General features: G+C 42.1%; 5 protein-coding genes across 6 annotated transcripts in view; 3 read left to right on the top strand and 2 right to left on the bottom strand.

Annotated features, from left to right (window-relative positions):
- Positions 1 to 295, bottom strand: part of LOC131885956 (uncharacterized) — a gene marked incomplete in the record, with an annotated part of 7,511 nt that extends 7,216 nt beyond the window's left edge. The window contains 1 exon segment of the mRNA XM_059234171.1: positions 76 to 295.
- Positions 296 to 2,213: 1,918 nt separating this feature from the next.
- Positions 2,214 to 4,506, top strand: LOC131885319 (endoplasmic reticulum-Golgi intermediate compartment protein 3-like). Its single transcript, XM_059233344.1, has 2 exons — positions 2,214 to 2,600; positions 3,390 to 4,506. The coding sequence occupies exons 1-2, from the start codon at positions 2,245 to 2,247 to the stop codon at positions 4,357 to 4,359; spliced, it is 1,326 nt and encodes a 441-aa protein (XP_059089327.1). The 5' UTR covers positions 2,214 to 2,244; the 3' UTR covers positions 4,360 to 4,506.
- Positions 4,507 to 5,792, top strand: LOC131885321 (non-structural maintenance of chromosomes element 1 homolog; the record flags this gene model as incomplete). Its single annotated transcript, XM_059233345.1, is given in 5 exon segments — positions 4,507 to 4,637; positions 4,719 to 4,816; positions 4,913 to 5,083; positions 5,141 to 5,377; positions 5,456 to 5,792. Coding segments are annotated over 5 exon segments (819 nt in total). The 3' UTR covers positions 5,651 to 5,792.
- A 1,900-nt stretch (positions 5,793 to 7,692) lies between these two features.
- On the top strand, positions 7,693 to 10,096 carry LOC131885332 (uncharacterized). Of its 2 annotated transcripts, XM_059233357.1 has the most exons (3): positions 7,693 to 7,853; positions 7,912 to 9,064; positions 9,123 to 10,096. In XM_059233357.1, the coding sequence occupies exons 2-3, from the start codon at positions 8,876 to 8,878 to the stop codon at positions 10,077 to 10,079; spliced, it is 1,146 nt and encodes a 381-aa protein (XP_059089340.1). In that variant the 5' UTR covers positions 7,693 to 7,853; positions 7,912 to 8,875; the 3' UTR covers positions 10,080 to 10,096. The 2 variants fall into 2 exon arrangements, with proteins under 2 accessions (XP_059089340.1, XP_059089339.1); XM_059233356.1 differs by having other exon boundaries at positions 7,693 to 9,064.
- A 5,848-nt stretch (positions 10,097 to 15,944) lies between these two features.
- Positions 15,945 to 17,879, bottom strand: LOC131885379 (NADH dehydrogenase [ubiquinone] iron-sulfur protein 3, mitochondrial-like). Its single transcript, XM_059233409.1, has 5 exons — positions 17,675 to 17,879; positions 17,503 to 17,610; positions 16,608 to 16,855; positions 16,266 to 16,511; positions 15,945 to 16,199 (listed from the first exon to the last, which is right to left on the bottom strand). The coding sequence occupies exons 1-5, from the start codon at positions 17,718 to 17,720 to the stop codon at positions 16,026 to 16,028; spliced, it is 822 nt and encodes a 273-aa protein (XP_059089392.1). The 5' UTR covers positions 17,721 to 17,879; the 3' UTR covers positions 15,945 to 16,025.
- Positions 17,880 to 23,619: the final 5,740 nt, after the last annotated feature.

Raw genomic sequence — 23,619 nt, 5'->3', positions numbered from 1 at the left:
ACATCATGCCCGGCTTAATCGACGTGGGCGTGGCGCTGAGCTGAGACGAGGCCACCACACCCACGGGAATGTGANAATATGAAGCTATGAAGCTATGAAGCTCAAGGGGGGGCCCACTTCCAATGGGTGGAGCTGACTGGCCGGGCCGGTAGGGGTGGTTCTCCAGACTAACTTCAAGCTCGGCACAAGTCGGGCCCGGACATGATCTGGGGCGGGCCAAACACCATCATGGCGTGACTTGAATCCAGAGCCAAAAGGGGTGGACGGGGGGCGGCGGGCGAGAAAAAAAGCGACCTCGGCAGACCCACTGGCCAATCGATGAGGACTGGATGGACGACCATGGGACAGGCCACTCAATGGGCACCAGGGGGCGGTACGAGCTGGGAAGTGGCCAGTCAGCCCCGGGCGCAGGGCCCTACCGTCAGCGGACGAGCCACTCGGCCGGCCCGCTGGCCGGCTCGCCTGATGTGCCGCGAGGTGGCTGGCCACTGGGCTCGGACCGACAGCTGAACTAGGTAAACCTGAAGGACTGGACCGACTGGACGGCGACCAGCTCAGTGCCTCCCATGAGTGGCGAGGCAAAGTTGCCCCAAAGCGGTAGCCAAAAGGGCCAAGTGCGATTTCATCTTTCACAATTCACAATAGTGGGGAAGGCCGCATCTGCCATGTTAAGACTCTTTAGTGCGTTAGTTTTGGAAAAGGTTGCAGGTCATATGGCTCAAATACTTCTCGAATTGCAATATTTTGCCGAAGGTGTATTTTAATGGACAGTTTATGAAGTTTGTTGGGCAAACACGTGAGATTCTTCTCCGGTTATTCGATCGGGCTTTTGACACCATCTTGCATATTCTAGAAATCACCATTTTTCTGCTGGAATTTTAGGTAAAAAGCGCAAAATTCCTAGGAAAGCGCCAGATATGGAGACTCTGATTTGGGACGAAGCATGTCCAAGGAAGCTAAAAGAGCTCATGACCATGAAGAGTCAGATCGAGAGAGGATTCTTCTTCCTCCCAGAGACTTTTAATCAGAGTTAGAATTATTGAAACATAAATTAGAAACCTTCAATGAGTTCACTTATAGTTAGTGGCTCGGAATAAAAAAAAACCCACCAACTATTTTCTCAATGAATTCATTATCATATACAGTATGCTCATAAACCTTGCAAGCATTTTGAGCTCAAATTTTGTTTTTACATTGTGGTCTAGCTTCGCTAATTGTCAGGCCCAATCCTCCTGTTATTGTTAAAGGTGTCCTTGAACAAGTTATGACACACCAAAGGCCAAACTGCTAGATCACTTTTACATCATTCCATGACCTTTTAATTTGGGTACGGTTGTATCCAAAGACAAATAATTTTTTTTTATACAAAGTCAAAGAGGATGAAACTAAAGTGATTATGAAATTTACAATCGGATCAAGATGATCATGCTAGATATTGGCCCTCCCTGACAGGTAAAGGTTTTAAACTTTTAATTTAAGAAACAAAACCGGAGAAAAAATTGAGGCGCATTTTACTTCTTTGACTTTAATTAAAGTCATTTGGCTTCTTGCTATCATTTGAATTGGTCATCAAGGGGGACACGAGTTAAGTCTCTGAAAATAAATGTTCCACTTCCATCATCATGATATTTCAAGAAGAAGTTATCCTGATGTTTACATGAAATCCTGACTTCCTCCACATAATAACGTAGAATTACTTTACTGCCATCAAAAACTACTCATACTGCTGTTCTTTTTAATATTTCATCATTCGTTGCTTGATCGTTTTCCACATTTACACCCTTGTAGCAACTTTCCTATCTAGTCAAATCAACTATCATATCAAGCCCAAAACTATGCCTGAATTTTGACTGCACAAGCTTTCAATCAGCAAGCCTGAAAGTTGACCCATAGAAAGGAAGGGGAACGCCGGCCGGCTGAAAAATAAATAGCCAGGCGAGAAAGGCTAGTTGGGCTTGGTCTAAAAAACAACAACGGAGAAAGGTTGCAAAGTTTGGAAAGAAAAGGCGAAAGGCGAACAAAAACAAAATCAGGAAGTTCATGAAATAAACACGTCTAAATTTATTCATAATGTAAAAAATGATGTATTTTACGCACAAAGAATTCAATAAATAGCTATTTTTGAAATTGAAACGTAGCTTTTTGTTGTTACTTTTGCGCAAATATTTGATTTCTTTTGCTATAATGTCTAAATGAACTTCTTGTTTGTCTGTTTTTTTGAGCGCCGTTGTGTGGACCAATCACATGGCTGAACATGCCTGTTGTCAACAACACCACCTAATCCAATCCAATCCAATCCAGATTGTAACACTGAGATTATTAATCCAATCCCAATCCAACTTGCTTCTTTCTCTGTTACCCTTCAACTGCAGTAATTGGATTGAGAACCAACGAATCATGAGCGGTCTCTCCGGTTTATGGAGCTCGTTCAAGCGTTTGGATGCTTATCCCAAGACTTTGGAGGATTTCCGTATCCAAACTTTTTCAGGGGGAACCATCACGGTTTTGGCCGCTTTGCTTATGGCCGGCCTTTTTGCCTCCGAGATCATAGAGTTTCAAAGGCCGGAAGTGAGGGAAGAGATCTTTGTCGATACCTCCAGGTAGAGTAAAAGACAAAAGTTTTTTCTAAGATCCCTCAAAGACTTCTTCATAGTTCTCCAAAGTTTCCCCCAATTTTTGTTAGTGGGCCTGATCAGTCCTCGTTCAACCTTTTGAATGAATTTATTTTGCTACTAAAGCTATAACAAAAATGTCTGACAGGATAGATTTTACTCAACCCAAATCTTTTGGGACGTCAGTGTTGATCCAAATTTTCCGATGGGTTTTGATTGATCTCTGACATTAAGAATTCTTATGATGTGTTAGGTATTCGTAACTAACAAGCCGTTTATTCTTTATATTGGAAGAGTAGTGGAGAAACTGAAAAAGACCTAACGGCAAATTAGTCAATCCAATATAACTGGTCAAAATAAAGGCGATCATTTTTCACATTTTTTTCTTTATTTCTTTATTTATTGCTCGTAAATCACCTGAATTTGCATGTAGAGCTGCAAAGGAACTTTCTAATATGCAGACACGCACAAACTTAGACACGCAAATTAAAAATAACACTCATCGAAAACCCCTGATCTCCCCTTAAATGTGTGAATATTAGCAATGTCTGCAAAAAAAAAACCTTGAATCTTTGAAGCTGAAAGGGCTGAATTTGTTGAAAAAACAACAAGAAAATATTCAAAATTGCTGATATAGTTGCAAAATTTGTACATTCCAGAAAAATCTGAGAAAATCGTATTTTGCCAATTATGGCTGGTTCCAAATTTTAGATCACTCAAGAAATGCTTGCACAGGATTAATTTTACCCAAAAAAACGCCCTTCTTCTTTTTTTCAGAGGTTTGGATAAAAAGCTGAAGATCAATTTTGATGTGATCATCCATCATGTGAGTTGCTCCTATCTCAGCCTGGATGCCATGGATGTTTCTGGTGAACAACACATCGGGATCCAGCATCACGTGTTCAAACGCAGACTTGATCTCGATGGCAAACCGTTGGAGGATCCCGTCAAAGAGCGACAACTGGGCGAATCAGCCCAAATCGTAAACAAGACCAAGAACAACGAGATTGAGGTGGTCACATGTGGCAGTTGCTACGGTGCTGAAACGGCCGAGCAAAAGTGCTGCAATACTTGCAACGAGGTCAAACAAGCCTATTCGCGCAAGACCTGGAAATTCGACCCCCGCGGTGTCGATCAGTGTAAAAGTGGGGCCACGGATGAAGAAGAGTCGAATGCGTTGAAAGAGGGTTGCCAAATGTACGGCTACCTGGAGGTCAATCGAGTAGGCGGCTCGTTCCATTTCGGTCCTGGGAAGAGCTTTTCCATCAATCATGTTCATGTGCATGATGTCCAGCCTTTCACATCCTCTGAGTTCAATCTCACCCACACCATTCGACATCTATCCTTCGGACAGGCCGTTCAAAGCTCGGAGGAATCCGCTTTGGATGGCGTGGTTGGGTTTGCTGAGAAAGGTGGGACCATGTTCCAATATTACCTCAAGGTGGTCCCGACCACCTATATCCGAGAAGAAATGGTCTTCCCGACCAATCAGTACTCGGTGACTCGACACCAAAAGGTGGTTTCCTTAATGTCGGGCGAGTCTGGCATGCCCGGCGTGTTCTTCTCGTACGAGCTCGCACCTTTTATGGTCAAATATAGTGAAAAGCAAAAATCCTTGGGTCACTTCCTTACCGGATTGTGTGCCATAATCGGTGGTGTCTTTACAGTGGCCGGCATTTTAGACAAACTAGTGTACAGCTCCTCGAAGATCATCCTACAAAAGATGGAGTTGGGCAAAGCCACGTGAAGAACCTCAGTATTCTGTGATACCATTGTTATTGTGAATCCTTTGTTACCCGTCAGTTTGGTTTGAAATCCATAAAAATCGCTCTCCTTTCTTGATCAGCTTGCACGCTTGTGAATATTCCAACTTTCTCCTTATTAATTGTTCCAGCTTTAGTTCCAAAATGCGTGAATACGGAGACGAACATCGAATTTTTCTGCAAGGCATGATGTGCCGTGGAATTGCGGATTACCAAGAAATCCTGAAACTCCTTCAATGTGTATGCGTTCGATGCAACCTGGGTAAGATCTCTGCTATAAAATGCAAACGAAATCTGTGGGATTTTGTCTTTTATTTGTGTCGGGCTTGCGATTGAATTCTAGTGTTTCCTAATGAAAAGAAAGACCAAGCTCGGATGTTGGTTCACATTGTTCAGCAAATCAACACCAAACTAGATCCGTTGGGACTTCTCATTGATAAGGTAATTGAAATAGATGCGCTTAAGCAAAGCCATCCTGGATAGAGCTAAACTAAGTTGGCACTCAGCATTACTCAACATCTCTCGATCACGAAATAGGTTATTGATGAGGACAATAAAGCCCGTGTCACGTATTTTGGACTTTTCAACAAGATTGACAGATCCCAAGAAGCCACAGAACTCACCAAGAAAGCCATGGTGAATTATAATCCCGGTGAATTGGAGTTCTTGAAGCTTGTGGTGGAAAATATCATGGATAACGAGGACAAGGTATTCGCATCATGATAGATCTCTCCAAAACAGTATAGCCATTCTCAATTTGAGCAGGAGTTGGAAAGCATCACGGCCATCAATCTCAGCCGACATGTGGTTAGTCGGCCTTTCAAGGCTTTGGAAGCAGAATCTGTGATTCAAAAACTAGTGGACGATCAGTGGCTTAAGAGAGCAATGGATAAGAGCATCCGACTTTCGCCCCGGTTCATTGGCGAGATGGAGCATTATCTGAAAGAAAATTTTGCCGAGGAAATTCACGCTTGCGCTTTGTGCAAGAAAATTGTGATCAGAGTAAGCTAACATTTTCAAGGTAATCACGTGAACAATGCTCATGATAAGTGTTCATGTGACTCGTTATTGTTTTTGTAGGCTGTGCTGTGCAATTGTTCCAAAGCCTTCCACTTGTACTGCTTGGCCTCTGGTGATGAAACTAAAGAATCTCAGCGATGTCCAAAGTGCAAATTTAAGATCGAGCTTCCCAATCAAGGAATTGTCCTCCCCTCACGATCTCAAGCCAAGAAACGAGGAAGAAAAACGGACTCAGATTCCTCCGATTCAGATTGAAGGAACTCATTGTAGGAGACAAGAATGAAGAGATTTCAACCTCAGGAGACGCTTAGAACAACTTGAAATAAAAATACATGTACCATCTTGATAAGTTTTCAACAATCTGATCAGCCGAATTAAAGGCTGGCATAATATCTTACGATTGATAAACCTGAATAATGGTTATTAGTATCTTTTACTTCGATACATCTTTTAACAAAAATTTTTAAAGCTCTAAGGCAATCAATGTTTTGTCATGAAAAAGTTAGTTACAATTGTAAAACAAGCAAGTTTTTAAATGTTACCGCAATACTTGTCGAGTATTATATTTTTGACAAATTACAGGACGATAAATTGCTGCCGAAGCTTTTAGCAATATGAATTAAGGAAATTCATGGAAACATAATAGGGCACCCTAAATTGGGTTATTTTGTGGAGGGAAATTTTAGACGAACATCATAGTCAACTCACACTGATTCAGGTGGTTTTGACCAAATTTACAAAAAAATAATAGTTTTGGTGTCTAATAATCCTAAAATTGGACATTTTTCTATCAAATTTTTGTACCAAAGAACATTAATAATGCATCTTGGTATATATATGTTGCACTCTAATTCTTCAATGAGTCATTCGTTACGTTCGTTTTTGCTTAGGAAATTCTGTCCTGCCTCCAGTGGTGCGTTTTTTTTGTTGCAATACCAAACTTTACTTGTTGATGAACAAGACCGTTCATGTAGTTCAACTTAGCATTGCATTTATCCAAATCTTGCTTACGTTTTTTAGCAAGATAAAGTAATTGAAAGTACAAAACATGAAAACCACTCTTATTTTAACTAGTCATCAAAAATATTGAAAACGAGTGTTAATAGTTTGTGGCATCTGAAATTTAGACCTTTGGGGGGATGATGCATTTTAAGAAGTTGCAATATTTGGCTTTAGTAAAGTTTGTAACACCCAATTTGAGATTTTGAGACACAAGTACACCAAAATAAATGCGCAAAGAAAATAATCCATTTAGTACAGCCTCTTGTAAACACAACTGGCCATTTAACTTCAGTAAGTGATTGATAGTTGACAGATTCATTAGAAAAAGAATTGTAAACGGGATTATTTCTTAACACTGTTTTGGCGCACTTGAAAAATAATCAAAAAAAACTCAGTGGTGTAGAGTCTCAAACTTCACCCTTGCTATTGATTAAAAAAACAAAAGCAATTTATAATATCTGCCAATCAAAATTTTCATTTTCTTAATTATTGGGGCTGTTTTTTTAATATTTTGCCTTTTTTAACGAAAAAAGTATTTGTATATCATCAGAAGCAGTTGAATATTTTCAGTGTCTCTAGTGATGAGAGTTCTGATTTAGCAATTAATAGTAAAGCCGCCACACAAATAACTGAATTGATTTTTTTTCCAAGGAATCTAGTCCAACTTCTTAACCTATACTCTTTATGATCAAACTTGATGTATGAGTTGTTCAAGCAATAAACAACCTTTATTGCATTGTTGTTGCAGCCTATCACCCTATAGGACCATCAATAGGAGCAATGGGATCAAATGATTATCAAAATTAAATGAAGGGTACCAGAAAGCTTGAAAAGTAAAGGCAATAGTTTATTTCCAAGTAATGAGTTATTATCAATCAAAAAGATTGCCTTAGTTTGATGTGAGAATAATCAAGGTGATATTTTGATGCTAGCTAATGGTTACCCAACATGCACTCACTAATGTGATATCAATGGAAAGAAAACAACTCTTATAACATTCTTCTGTGATTATTTATTTGATGGTATCAATAATCCAGTTCTTTTTGGACATTTGATGTTGCTGAATGTCTCATTCAAATTTACCACGATTTTTTGTTTGATAACTTGTTCAGGATAGAGCTTGCAGAATTTGAAAACAGCACTGTTAACGAATTAACATAAAGTGTTGTCTAGGGTTGTTAAGTCTCTTTCTTTACAACGACGCAAGAACAAACGTTAGCAGAGGGTTTACTAACGCTGTTTTTCCTTTTTTTTGCCACGAGATGTCTCATTATGAAACAAGTAGTCCCTATAGCACCATTCCCCTTTTGCATGCACTTTTGTTACTTTTCAATTGGTCACACTGACTGAAGACAACAATCTGGTTACTCTCACATCCCCGTCCAAATGTTGTCCACGTGGGAAAAGGTCCACTTACGAATCGGAGGCAAATTGGAATTGATCTTCTCAAAGAAAGGTTCTCAGCGAATATCTGAGTAATAACAACGTCACCCAAGAACTTGAACCAACCTTAGATCACGATGAATTCGCATCAAGTGGTTTGACCGCACCAAAGCAAATTGTTGCCTTATGGACTCTCCAGGGGAGTAAATCTAACAAGAATGAAATCTATGTCTCAGCCCAATGGGAATGGCTCTGTTGAACCGTCGGATCCTGGAATTTTAGTGGTCGATTTGGACCAACCTGTTACCCCGCCGAGTCTCCTAGATGATGCTACAATTCCCGGGGTCAGATTTGTATGCCGATCCCTTCGATATTGAGCCCGAACCAAAATTAGAAGACCAAGTGATTACTCTCAAAAAGGCTTATTCGGCTCTAAAATCGCCCACAAAAGATCCCCTCGGAATCCTTAGGTCTAGAAGCAATTTGAGAGAAAACAACTCTCGGCCAGAAAGCGACCGGCCTATTTCTGATCGTTCGATTGTTAATGGTCCTGCCAAATTGCACAAAGCTATAAAGGAGACCTCAAACCAAAGTTTCGACTTCTGGAACGAACCAACCTTTTCAGCATCCTCAAAATGCCCACTTGCTCAAGGCCTTAAATCTGGTGTTTCAAAATTCCGAAACATGTACCGAAAGAGATGTTCATCTCGTACTACCAGGGGCCTCCCAATTGGGCGAGAAGTACATATCGACCATGAGCTACTCCGGGTTGTTTACCCAGGTATTTTTCCCCTGGCAGTGTGTTCCAAACCCTACCTAAAGATCCGCTACTATGGTCCAAAGTACATTTTGAGGCCGTGTTACATCTTGGCATACTAGCCGGCTTTAAATTTGTCTTTAAGTGCTCTGAGGAAGACGTGTCGGTGTCGGTTAAATGCCCAGACACCGTGGAAACAGTCTCAAGGCTTATAACTGAAAACGAGCCGTTCGTCTTGGCCCCAACTTCACTACGTAAATTGAATGAACAGTGTGTAGAAATGACTGCTATGCCCCTTATCCTCTTTGCTAAACACACGAAAGCTAACCTTTTACTGAATGTTGATATCACCCATTGGGGCCTCCGTTTTCGGAAGCTGTTCTCTTTATATATACTATAGTTCGGGCAATATCAGTGAGCAAGAGCGATCCATGATCCGAAGGGATCTTGTTGTGGTTCTTCGAGATCTTGGTAGAAACACCAGGCTTGTCTATGGAAAAGAGCGGCGCATCTTTTATCATTCCAAGGTAAGATACCTTGATGTTTAGATGTTTTTTATGTAACCAACGTCCGATTTCTTTTTAGGGGCTTGTAACGTATTATCGTCAAAAGCTATTTAAGGAAGTCAAGAAGATAAAACCTCAGAGCAAAAAGAAAGAAAAAGTACAAGTGCCTGAATTTCCCATGGCCGTTTCATTCAAACTCAATGAAGATGGAGAGGAATGCCTAGTCAAATGCCCAATTTGCGAGTTGCAGTTTGAACGAGGAAGCGAAACATATTTCTCACATTTGGGACGTTATCACTTTAATCCCTATTGTGAGCCTAGAACTTTCCAACAGCCAAATTGTGGATATAGTATTGAGGATGGCGTTGACCATTTTAAACATGCCCACAGTCACTCCAATGGCACTATTCCCTTTGAAGCAAATGGAAATATCAGGTTTGAAGCTGTAGAAAAATCGACCTATCCCAAAACAGGGACCGCCTTAGCCTGTTGGAATCCTTGCCCAATTTGCCTCAAGAATATCGCTACCGATAACGAACTTCAAATCCATTTCGTCATCATTCATTGCTTGAGTGAAATTCTACTTCATATCCCTCGAAAAAAGGACTCAACAGATACTCACTTATGTCCCCGGATTGGTTGCCTAGAAATATTTTCCGATGTTTGGCAACTAGCTATGCATCTCGGAATCAAGCATGATTTAATCCGGAGTTGGTTGAAGCCCATCCCCAAGAAGGATGCCATTCGCTGCCCATTGAAGAATTGCTTAGACCGGTCTGTGTCGGGTGAGTGGAGCAAAGCCCAATCTCACTTGAGTCAACATGCAATTGGATTCGTCATTGAGGAGATTGCTAAATTGCAAAGGACATTAGGCAAAGATGATGGGCAGTGTCCAATGGTAGGCTGTTCTATTGAAAAAGTTCGACGACGCGGAGCTTCTCAGGCATTGGCAAGAAAAACTAAGTCAAAACAACTCAATCTACGTGTGTCCAGTTTGCGTTCGCTCTTTGCATTCTGTCAAGTGCTTTGGTCATAAAACTCTACTTCACCATCTCTTGAATGCTCATCACAGAAAGCAGTTGGGGGCAAAGTGCAATGGATTTTCGAACACTGTTGTCTCGTTCTGGTGTAGTTCTTGCAATACCAGAATAGTTGGAACAAACAAACTCCATGGAGAGGTAATCGGTTGCATTCCACTCTCCAACTCGACGAGCTTGGAAAGATATTGAACTGTTCGTATTTAATATGGAACTATCTGCCCCCTCATCATCCGTCCCAACCCCGTTAGAGGTAATCATTGCAGACCTTCATCGACGTGCTTCGAAACAAACCAACCCTAAGCTTCCAGATCTGATTCTACCGACGAAATATCTCCCCAAAACCCGAGATAGCTCATCGATGAAAAAATACCAAACCAAACTGACGCCGAAATCGGGATTGGAGAGTCGGGAAATCATTTCCAGAACTCTCTCACTCTCGTCGATTCAAAGTACCCAAGGAGTGCAAGCGCAGAGATTGCTTCCAAAGGCTGTTCAAAATAGCGCCGCCTTCGCCCTGGAGGAGCTTCAACGAGGAGGAAAACGCCCACGTCTGATGGAAGTTCCATTCCCAGATTCACATACAGCTTCTTCACCGGTTGACTATTTTCGATCTTTTGGTTTGACTTCTCCGAAATCATCGTTACAAGTGTCACTCTCAGCACAGTCACAGCCTCGGCCAATTGTTCCAAGCAATAGAGCACCCCCATCGACCACAACCGTGCCACCATCCTCTTTTCAAGTTGCAACCCCATTGGGGTGGCCTTTAGTACCGTTAAGTCGTGAATATCACCAACTAATTGCAATCAAGGCCAAGTTCGCAAAGCATGAATCCGTAATGGTCGCATGTTTGAAGTGCGAGGCAGGATTCAAGGATCTCGAGTTTTTTGGATCACATTGATAAAAATGCTAACCATAATGAAGATGTTCCAGGCGTCTGTTGCCATTGTGAAATGATGTTTTCCTTAGGACCCCAAGGCACCACCGCCCGTTTTTTCAAGCTACATGCTTACTCAAAAATTCACTTGCACAATCGATGGATTAGTTTGGTCAAACAAAGAATGAGAGGGGCAATGAAATGCGATCTTGATCTACGTACAGTTTCAATGTCCGTCTTGAACCGATGTGATATTTGTTTGGAGGAAGTGAGCCGATTAGACACTCATCTTAGGTGTCCTTCCCACAGACAAAATGCGCACTTAGTCACAATTTTTGAAGGATACTGCAATGCCAAAGTCACTTGTCCGGTCACTTGCTCCATTCAGGATGTGAAATACGGTACTTCTTGAGTTTGGTCCATTTGAATATCATCTTAATCTCAATCTCGTTCCAACGAGCGCCTCAGATATTATCCAGGATCCATGATCTCATTAACGAGAAGGAACTTCAACACTGCGAAGATATAAACCAATACGTGCAAAACTTGGAGGCAAGAACAAGCAAGTTCAAATTTGTGTGCCTCGCGTGTTTTTCATTGACACAGAATGCGCAGAGTTTAGTGCAGCATTCCCAAACACTTTTGCATAAACGAAACCACCCTGATTCAGAAATTCTCAATTCAAGTCCGATTTTTCAATGTCTTGTATGCCAATCACAATTCAAAGACATCACGGACTTGAAGCTTCACCTTTATACGAAGACGCATCTAAACAAGGAAAGCCAAGGCCAACATTCGTCCAGGCAAAATTTCATAAAGCCAACCTTGAGTGTCGACGATTATTGTCCATTGTGCCAAACAGAGGAAGTGCTTCAAGGCCATTTATTGAGTCCATCCCATGTTGAAAAGGAGAAGCATGCCAATGAATATATACAATGGTGCCACAACTGGAAGCATAACCCTGTCACATGTTCCAAAGAGAACTTGAAGATCTACAGAGATCATTGGTTTCGAACTGCTTCCTCGGATTCAAACTTGAATGACGCTCTGAGCGTAATCAAGCACATTCATGCACCTATTTGGGGACACTGTGTGTCCAAACTCTTCATTGTGTCCAATGTGCATCACCGGCCCAAAGATGATGTTGAAAACGCATCTCATACTTCTTGTGGAACAACTGGAGCTCTCACAGAACCTTAAGATCTGTCCACCAGGAGAATCCGTGGAGCTGATTTGCAAAATAGTAATTGTGCATCGTTCCAAAATGGATGGGTGATGCCAAGCCTTTTTTTTTGGTGCGGACTTCCTTACCGCTACCGGGATTGGAATCCCAGCAGTTCAAGACGAGAAGATTATTTATTATACTTGACTTTTATTTTTATATATTATTTGATCGACCAACGAATTGGAGTTGGCTGATCTGGCTAATCCTTGAATATAAGGTTGATCGGGAATTTTAGTCAAAAACTTGTCCAAGTCTGACTTAAATCTTGCTACTGGATCAACCCCTACATAAACCCTACGAATATTTGAGGGCAGCAAATTGAACAATGAAGGAGCCCGAGAAAGAAGAGAGTTGGACTTCATTGTTTTAACTAGCCTGGATTCTCGAGGGCTTGAAGGTGCTCTCAAAACGCACGTTAAGCCTCTACGGTCACTACAATTGACCCTAAATCCTGGGTTGGGACAAAGCTCATGAATGCTTTTGAAAACGTACAATATCAGATACCTTTCGTACCTTCTCTGAGTACTGTACAATCCCAACCTTTCTAACCTCTCCCAATACGAGAGCTCTCTCATATCTTCAATGTTCCTAGTAAAACATCTTTGGACCTGCTCGAGCTTTTGCAAACCTGCTGAACTAATTGGAGCCCAAATGGGAGAGGCATATTCAAGATGCGGCTGAACAATCGACTTGTACAGAGTTAGCATCGTGATACTATCTCTGGACTTAAACGTGCGATATATCCAACCACATGTTTGAAAAGCCTTACCAACTTTCAACTGGATATGCTCATCGAACTTTCCATTATCTTGGAGGACTACACCTAAATCCTTCATGGATGAGACCTGCTCAATGTCCTTACCTTCATCATCTAATAGTGGAGTGTCTAATGGCGTCGACCCAAAGGTCATTGAACGGAATTTCATTCCATTCAAGGCCATGTTACTCGCAGCAACCCAGGAATAAATTTGGTCTAGGACCTTTGCCAGACAACCAGAATCCTGACCATTCCTACCAACTACCAATTTTGTATCATCAGCATAAGAAGAGATACTGACATTACTACTACCAAGCTTCTGAAGCGGAGCAATGAAGATGATGAAAAGGAGAGGACCCAAAATGGAGCCCTGAGGGACACCCGACTTGACATCATGTATGTCACTAAGGGATCCCTCAACCTTAACTAATTGTTTCCTACCACAAATGAAACTTCTTAGCCAATTGAGAACCTTGCCTTGGATCCCAATCTCATGGAGCCTGTTAACTAAAAGGCCATGATCTACCTTGTCAAAGGCCTTGGCAAAGTCGAGATAAACTACATCGACTGATTCATGGCTCTCCAGTCCCTCAATAACCTGCTCTATATGCTCAATCAGTTGGGTAACCGTGCTAAAATGTGCTCGGAACCCATGCTGGCTAGGAGGAAGGACTTCATGGATATCAAGAAATTCAACAAGTTTGAACTTCATGATCTTCTCAAACACCTTCGCAATATTCGAAGTGAGAGAAATTGGCCTGTAGTTACTGGGGAGTGACTTATCTCCCCCTTTGAAAATTGGAACAACATGAGCTACCTTCAGAGAAGAGGGGAACTTGCCCTGGTCCAAGATGCAACGCATCAAGTACGAGAAAACAGGAGCAAGAACCTGTGAGCATCTCATCAGAAACTGAGATGTCACTCCATCAGGGCCAGGGGAGCTCGAGAGTCTCAAGTCCCTGATGGCCTCTAAAGCATCCTGATCTGTGACTACAAGATCATCTAAATGCTCAGCTTGACAAGCCTTGCCAGTCCCAACAAACTCATCAATAGAGCAATGGACTGTTGCTCCTAAACTCAGTGGAGTTGAAAACACACTAGAGAACTGATCTCCAAGTATGTTGGCCATAGTCCCTACATTGTCTATGGCTTCCCCATCGACCTCAAAAGGCCCTACAGGGTGTTTGATCTTTCTCTTAGAGTTCGCATAAGAGAAAAAAGCCTTCGGATTCGACCTCACCTCTTGAACAACTCTACTTTCCTTGTTCAACTGATCTGTCTCAATGGAAGCCTTAATTCTACCTTGGATTAAATCCAACTTTCTTTGAATGCTAGCCACAACTACTGGATTCAAAGTGCTCTGGAGCCTTTTTGCTAGTTTGCAACTCTTTTTGAACAAATTCTTCCTATACTTCGGAATTTTAGAATGTGCCCCGCCCTGTGAAACACATTCAGAGATTGCTAGACTGGAACAGACGTCCTAAAAAACTAGAATCATTTTGTCTAAGGCTACATCTATGGACGATTCCTTTTTCAGCATTGAAATGAGATCAAGCTCCCCTAACCTTTCTATAATCAACGGCCAATGTTCATCTTTGAACTTGAACTTAGCCAGACCGACCTTTTTGGCCGGTCTTACTCTAGAGCACGCCGGCTTTTGAGTAATGGTCGACCCTATCTCGAGAACATGATGATCTGACAGATTACTAGGTGTCACATGGACATACTGGATCAGATCAGGGTCATTGGGAAAAAACAAGTCAAGAACGCTATTCGTCTGGTGGCTACACCAACATGCTGAGAGAGATTGCGCAAGATCGCAAATTCCTCCAGCTTTTAGAACGACTGAGACGTCGATTTTGAAATGGGAATATACCCATCTGGACTAGCCTCCCACTCTACAACGCTAGCCGGAAAATTGAAGTCCCCTACAAAGAAAACTTTTGAGCAAACTGACTGGTCCAACTCATTTCCTATGAATTTGAGAGCTGACAAGAACGAGCTTACTGAACAAGAGGGGGGGCCTATATATTGTCGCAATATATAGACCCCCCCTCTTGTTCAGTGGGGGGGCCTATTTGGTTGAGTCCTTCCTATATTGGAAAGGAGCGACACGCCAATGATTGTTTACAATGGTGTCACACATGGCAACAAAACCCTCGAAAATGTCCCAAAGAGATCTTAAGGATTTACAGAGATCATTGGTTTTGGACTGCTTTCCCGGGTTCAAACTTTGCTGACGCTGTGAACGTAATCAAGCGCATTCATGAACCAATTTTGGGACACTAGCAGATATTTTCGTGGCTTATCCCCTTGACCGCTTGACCGTTTTGCCTTATGCCTCAACCAACCGGAGTTTAGAATTTCGGTTGACGCAGAATTTAATTGGTTCTTGGAAGGGGTTAAGCGGATAAGCGGTGAAGCGGATAAGCCACGAAAATAGCAGCTAATGTATGTCTAAATTGTTGATTCCGTTTGAAGAAGAAAGAGCTGAAAATACGTCTCATATCCAATGTGGCACAGTTGGAATTCTGGCTGAACTCCGGGATTTGTCAATGGGTAAGAACAATGGAGCAGCTTTGAGTAAGACTTATCGAGAAACTTGCGGTAATCTGAGACCAAGACCCAGTCAATATAGTACAAATGTGGGTGACTTGCGTGTTCCGTTGCATCCGTTATCTAACGGAAGTTTTACACCAGACAAGACCCATAAAACGGATAAGGCTCTTTGGAGTAGACCCCCAGAAGAATCCCAACATTCAAAGCGCAATTCAACTAATCGTACCCGTGGTTCAGATCAAACCTATCCTATGATGAGGAATCCTTGGCTTCATTTAGTGGAAGAAGGCATGTGTCAACCATCCAGTGGTGCCAATTCGAAAGGAATGTGGGTAAAAGTAGATTCGGCTGCCCGATTTTCCATCGACCCTCGAATGGAGTCGTCTCCTAAGCGACCCAAAAACATGAAGCGTTAATTCCATTTGTCAGAAAATAAATGAAAGTGATCCCGAAACGGACACCTGGTCATATTTATTCCATAATTAAGGTAGTGTTACAACGAACAATAAAGATCTCTCTGTCCCGCCTCATTTCGTCTTCTCAGGTTCACCCTTTTCCAGGGGCACATCTTCTACTGCAGGAACGCTTTCTCGGAAATTGGGGAACTGTTCCCAAGGGGCGGCCAAATCGAATTTGCGATATTCCTGAGCCAACTCCACGGGCTCGTAAACTACACGAGCCAACTCGTCATCATATCGGCACTAGAAAAGTGGCAAAAACACTGACTTGATAACCGGCAGAGAGTAGCAAAAAAGTCGCCGTATTACCTCCAAATATCCGGAAAGCGGGAAATCCTTCCGAAGAGGATGACCTTCGAAGCCATAATCGGTGAGGATTCGTCGCAGGTCCGGATGATTCACGAAGAAAACGCCAAACATGTCAAAGACCTCACGCTCATACCAATTGGCAGCCGGGAAGATCGAGCAGATGGACTCAATTGGAGTCATCTCGTCCGTGTAAGTTTTCACCCGGATGCGGCTGTTGAATCTCAAGGATAGGAAATTGTACACGACCTACAAAGATGGAAATTCCTCATGTCACATTTGACTGTACCCAATATTTCATCTCAAATCATTATTCTATCACTTTTAAACGAAAAAATATCTCACCTCGAATCGAAATTCTCGGGTGGGCATGTCCACTCCGGCGATGTCGACTAAGTTAGTGAATTGGGCATTGTGATGGTTCTTTAGGAACGTCATGACCGTGAGGACGCCCTCGGGAGCAATGAGGACCTCCAACTCATCACCCGCCGTGAGCTGAACCTTTTGGACGAACTTGGGCAAGCACTCAGCCACATATTGGCCGTAATCCATCAAATTCGAGCGTTGAATCGGGTCAAACTTGCGGACCGTCGCTAAATATATAAACACAATATAAATAACAGCGAAAGCATCAAATGTGAATCTTGTGCAAATTTTGAGCTCGCCCGGTGTTGCATAGTTAATCATACATTTACAAATATATTGCAAAATTCGCCAACATTATTAAAGATGTTTATGTCTCAAAATGAATTAACAAGGATCAGGCTTCACAAAAAAACTTTGTCGCATTTTATTAAGTGAGGTTATTTTGAAAGTGTTTTCTACAAATTGAAATCAAAAGTAATTGAGTTTTGTAACCGACACGGTACGAGGAATATACGTACAAACTATGATGAGCAAATATGGAAAAATCTTAAATTCAAAATTTAAAACCAGATTGACAATTTTATCTGTTGATGCCGCACGGCCCATCCTCGTGGCCAGTATATCAACTCAAACATAGGACTTTTGGGTCTTTATGTATTAAAAAACCATGCGAAAAAGACTTTTTTCAATGAAGATCCAAAAGTTCTGCACTGGAATAATTAGGCCTCGTATATTTAGGCTGACAATATTTACATACTTTCAACCGTAGAGTAATTCAAAAGTTATATGCATAAGACTATCTCGTGCTATTCCCAGTGGTTCATGGTCGTTGCTTTTGGGTAAAATCCTGATTTTCAAATACTTTATCACTTACGTCGGGTTTCCTCTTGGGGAGCTTCAGGTGCTTCGGTCGCCAAGGTCCGGGCGAGCACGGGCATTGAACGGTCTGTTGAGCGCGATGCGGCTACAACGGGCCAAGCACCTGCAAAAATCGGGCATCTTACACAAGACTGTATCCAGATGAGTTCCAAGTTGGGTTTACTCACTGGTCCGACCCATGGCCCGAAAAAGGTTCACCGCTTTAAAGGCCATGATGACGACGGTGTCCAAGAAGGAGGATAAGAGGAGGAGGATGAGTGGGTGGGTGGATGGTTGGTGTTATTCGATTTTTGGGTTCCTTCCTCCCTCTCTGTTTGCCTTCTTTGCTTCTCACAACACTAGACTTCAGTGGCCATTTGTTACTAGTCAGCTGCCAAATGAGCTGACTGTCCCTGGTCTATAGAATAGATCTACTGGCATGCAATGAAGGTGGCTTTTTAACCCCGAGTGCTTTTGGCGGAAACGTTTTAGAAAGGTGTAGATGTAATTGTTTATAATCTGTACCGCGGTTTGTGAGTGTTCTAGCATTAACTTTTAGTGAATTATGAAACTAGATCCAGCTCGCTATTCACGCAACTGGCTTGATGTTTCTCGCGAAACCAGTCTTTTTTTTTAGGATATCCGAAGAGCACGGGCACTCCTTCTGAACAATTATGGGATTCATTTTAAAAACCAATAGTCCCCCTATGGAAGAAAGTGAATTTATGTAATCAAGATCCGTGGATTCAATCCACATGTCCTCAAAAATTGATTCAATTTAATTTATGGATAAACCGATTTTTTTTTTCAACAGAGTTTGATTAAAGTTTACGATTAACCGTCCGACTAATATGAATGAAAATCTTACGGTGAGATTTTTTTGCGATGTCACAATACTTTTGAGTAGTGTTGTCGTTAACAAAAAAAGGGGACAAAAAGGCCAACCGAGGAACAGCGGTTGACAAACCTAAAAGTTAACATAGAATGCATCAAATCTGTGAAGCTTTACCATTAGCTCTTTATTTCATTATGAAAATTGCAAGTCTAACGAATGTTAACCAAAAACTCATGATTTATGTTGAACGATTGAACGCCCATCTCTGTTCTCTTTTTTCAATTCGTGAACGATTCTTTTTTTTTGGTGAAACTGAAACAAACTTCACAAATCTTAAAAAGGAATTCGTTTGCTCTACCAATGAGGATCCAGCCAAGCCCCAAATAATAATCATGACATAAAATTTCTAGATGTGACATTTACGTTGAAATATTGATTTCTTTTTTTAATTGGATTGCCATCATCGTGTTTTTATATCTCTGATGATGTTGAGGAAGTCCTCTAATGTTAGTAAAAAAAGATAGTTTTATACTGTACATGGTACATGTGGTGATAGGGGTTCGTTCTCACTTTCCACTCACGTCACTCGTGCAAACTCTCGCTGACATCACTCAATATCCGATTTTCTCCAGCTTCCAATCCCTTCCCGTTTAGTGTACCATGATTATCACTTAAAAGCAGCCACCAATCATCCATCCCTTAGTGGAAATTGCTTGATCCATTGTGGTTGAACGTCACTGCGCAGGTCGGCAAATGGAAACAGGCACACTCATCGTTTGGAACCTTTTCCTGCCTCTGTTTGGCTCCGATAAGAAAAGGATGATAGCCAATTGGAAGCGGGCTAAGGTTAGAGTGCACCCATCCATTACAACCATGACGTCTATTTTTGCCAATGTGGCCAGAACTTTCTGGTGGAACGGGGAAGTGTCTAGGAAGCAGTGAAGGATGGATCACCCTGAAGTTTGGTCATGGCCCTGAAATCCAAAGTCCAGGAAAGCGAGGCTCGACCCAAACGGAGAGGGGTGATGCCCGGTGATGCCCTTCAAAGTGTCGCTTTATAGTGACAGACAGGTATTTGAAGAATGTCGTTGGAAACCAACGGTGGATTAACTTCCAAAGGTGCACAACACAGCACTTAACTATTATTGACTCTAGATTATGGTAATCTCTTGGAATTTAACTCAAGTCCTTCCTGATTTCCTGTGGCCCAAACCAAATTAATTCAATTCAAACCAAACCGATATTGGTTCTAGATTCTGTTCATGTCTCGCAAAGTGGCAAAAAGTCATTGGGCGCTCAAATTAACAGCTGCCCAGGGTCTCTAAATCTAACAACCTCCGCCCATTTGTCTGCCAATGGTCAGGATTCATTATGAGAGTAGGAGTCATTCGAACAGAGAATTAGGGTCGAAAGATCCCTCGGAAGGGTTGGCTTTGGGTGTTTTTTCTGTCTCGATATCTTTGATTGACACTCTCAAATCAAGTTGACTGCCTTATCCCAGGTGCGTGTTTTCAACCCAAGTTTTTTTCCTGAGTGTCCTAAACATCGTTATGAATGATGGTCACTCTGTCCGATTTTAATGGGTTCTTGAACATATGTGGATCGGCCTGGACATTTTTGTCAATTACCCCTATTTCGGATTAACAGCCGTAGAAGAAGCAAGATCAATGAGGACAAAACCATGATTGCCAGCCAGTGGTCGAAGTTGACACAGAGATTGATTTGCCAGTCTTCTATCCAAGTTATCCAACTTCTTCCAGTAGCCACTCCACACGCTCGCTCTCACTCTTCGTCGTGTTTCTTTCGGTGGAAACGAATGCTTTATAGACGCCTTGGCCGTACAGCAGGGTGGAAACGAATGCTTTATAGAGCAAAAACTTGAGCCAACTTGCGCCAATTGCATTGCAGAAGAACATGTACATAACTTGAGTGTGCTGGGTAAGCAGGGATCCACTGAGACATCACTAGTAAAACTTCACTTCATTTTCAAGCACTAAAGAGTGGAATGCAATATTGCTCAAGCACGTGTTTTGAACATTGCACCAAAGGCAGTTCAAAGATGAGGATGACGAGCCATGCGGTTGGTTTCTTGTATTCCTCGGATGGACAGATGAGAAATCGCTTGAATATAAAACCTGATGGAAGCACGATGAGTGAATTGAACCCATGCTGAGGCGTTCAAGTACCAAGAAATTGTGGTCAATTCAGATCACCCTAGGGTACAAATTATAACAGACTGCCTCATTTCACGGTGTCGAGAAAAACGGGCGATATTTCCCACACATAAAAAATTCGTGTTTTTGATAGAGGAAGAAAGGTGCAAAACGATTTAGAAAGTATAGAGTTTTGCCTAATTTTTATTAAAGACTCTTTCCACCAATTTTAGGCTACATTTGGTGAACTGAGCAAAGATTAATCTGATAAAGTTATGCAACATATCAAATCACAATGTTTTTGCAGAGCCGTTCACAATGCAAATGCTGGAATAAAAATTTTCCTCGCCGGATCGAGGATCTCAAATACAACTTTTTTCATACATTGTCTCTCATACATGGCTTTTAATTCAGTTATAAGCTGGGTACGTGGCCAATGTACCACTTTTGAAACATAATCAATGTGCTCTAGTTATGTCCCTTAGATCACAGGAAAATAGAGGTAGGTAGAACGGTTTTTTGTGCATGCATTGGTGGAACTTTGAACTTTTTGGTGTGGAGCACTTCGTCTCAATGAAGCGAATTTATATACTTGCCGCCCATGTCAAACGCGGCTCTGAGTTTCTCCTCCACCAAAGTGAGTGAGTCTGACATTCCCACAACAAAAGATACATTTCCAGAGCCAAGTTTCAATGTGCAACCATACGTCTCTGAACAAAAGTTTTGCATCAATGGTCGCTGTAGTTGTTTTACGAAGTGGGAGATCAATTTCGACATGGCTAAATGGGATTTGAACATTCTAGGGAAAGTTTTCAGGCACTTAAAAATATGCGAGCCAAACAACTAGGTTCCATAACCGGTCCAGAGACTTTCGTTCATACTCGAGATCATATTTCTCGGTTTCCGTGGTCCAAGAATTGTTCTCATTGCCCCTCTCTTGTGGACCAACCATTGGTATTTCGGTGCCCAACGCGGTCTTTTGATACATTGGGCATTAGGGAACCGAAAACCAATTGGCCAAATGCTCCGAACAGAACTTGAGAGAAAGGGATCAAAAAACTCGATCGAGGGGGAACACAAGGATCGAGAATGGCTGACCAGTCCCCGGGTCAATCCGAAGACGACCAGCATATGAAAAATGTGAAAGATCATCCCCAATCTTTTCGCCTCCCGCTTTACAAACCCCCAACCCCGCTTTTTTGGAACTTGAGGAGCGAGTTGTAAACACCTTCTTCCATTTTACGGTCCTTGACCTGTCGGTCGATTTTCTGATTGTGTCAACGTTTTGCGTGAAACAGAATTCTGCCAAATTGTGTTGGGAACCCTTTCAGACTGTTGCAACCCCTCTTTCGGTTATTGGAAAGTTGTCTACTATGCATCCAAAACTCCATCAGGAAGTGCTCAGTATGCACAAGCGTGTCCACCATCTACTCTTTCCATCCAACCATAGAGAGCATTCATTCTAGAGTGGCCATCCTCGCCATAAGCATACGTTCATTGTAATAAATATCAATACAAAAAAAGTTTCAAGGTCCTACAATCAAAGATAAACCGGCAAAACCAAGTTCTCCTTCTCAGTTCTTGAGAGTAAAAATCTTACCGAAATATAGGTACAGATTATTGCAAACATCGCTCTGGTGTTGTCTGTGTTCTTTCCACTCTATGCCCTCATCCAACCCTCATCGACCTACCCCGTAACCACCTCTCTGGTTCAGAATCTGAATGACTTCATTATCTAGAAGGCATAAACTGTGCTCCACGCGCTCGTCCCAGGCATGGTCCGCAGAGGTGAACTAGAATTGATCCCTCAGCATGGACCCCTTTTTAAGCCAGGGTGTTAAGGAGGGGGTTCAATGTTCAATTTGAGGACGGGGGTGGGTGCCTTTGGACTTGTTTTATGATTCAGTCCTTGGAGACGTGCCTTATACTTATGAAATACAAATGGAACTGTGAGATGGCAGGGTTCTCACCTGTCAAGTTCCTTTCTTTTGAAAGTGGGACAGTGACTAATGTTGCTTAGCATATATTATTAAGAGTTTCTAGGAATGATATATGGCCTTGGCTAGACCTATTTGGGAAAAGTTGGAGCCCCGGGTCCAACCCAATCGGAATCTTGTATTTTGTCCATTGTTCTGTTCTTGTTCCATACAATGCAAAGACTTCATTGGGTCGAAAATGGAGGAATCTATATAAGCGAAAAAAACCTCTCGATCTCGTGATGCAGATGTGCCAGAGCCTAGAGGCTTTTCTTCAGTGCTCCATCCAGTTCTCCAAAGTTTTCACTCAGTCACTTCGTTGTTCTATTCAAGATTCAAAGAGATTTTTTGTTTTGTTTGCGTGGTGAGTAGGAAAAAGGGCCAAATATACATGAGGGCCAACTGGAATACATTCAAGAGTTTCCTAAGGGTGCCATCCGGGCTCTGCAGTTGAAACCAAAGGGTGGAAACAACGGCAATTCCTCTTCATGTCACTCCAATCGAGTTGAAGAAGACAGAATTCTAACCCCGAAAGTATTTCTGGAATTGCTTTTGTGGCTTAGTCCTCGGTAGTTGTTGTGGCCTGAACTTCTCCAGTATACTTTACATCACACTAGCCTCTAGTTGTGGCACACGACTGCGACTGCACCCAAATGCAACAATACCAGTTCGTCCCCATGGAACCAAACCTCGATGCTTCGAGTTAAATTTGGATCAATACGAAGACCGAATAGTAGTTGCAGTTCCATCACTAGAAGAGACAGGGCAACGTAACAGAGGACCCGGCAAATTGTGAAAGAGGAGCAATTTATCCGTCACGCTGCTGACGCTACAGAATATTTCCAAGAGCCAATTTATACATTTTTGGCGATGCTCCGAGTACTAGCGGTGGTAGTTCCACAGTTCCATTCTTTTTTTCTGGTCGGTTCCTGGAACGATATCTGGTTAGACGAGGAGCGCAGAGACGCATTCCATCAGCAATGAGATCTTTTCTAATCGACTCCAGTTGGGTGAGTCACATTTCTGTCAGTTTGTCGAGCTGCGAAGGGATTTTGGGACGCTTTTCGCACTATTGAAACTACTAAAGATTTACAGGTTACAAAAACCATTTGTCATGGATCAATATTTTGAGAATTTTGTTTGAAGCAATAAACTGTCAAATAGGTTTG

The sequence above is a fragment of the Tigriopus californicus genome, chromosome 8, assembly GCF_007210705.1.
Source record: "Tigriopus californicus strain San Diego chromosome 8, Tcal_SD_v2.1, whole genome shotgun sequence".
NCBI lineage: Eukaryota > Metazoa > Arthropoda > Copepoda > Harpacticoida > Harpacticidae > Tigriopus > Tigriopus californicus.
The sequence above is the reverse complement of the archived record's forward strand: the minus strand, read 5'-3'. Positions and strand labels throughout refer to the sequence as shown.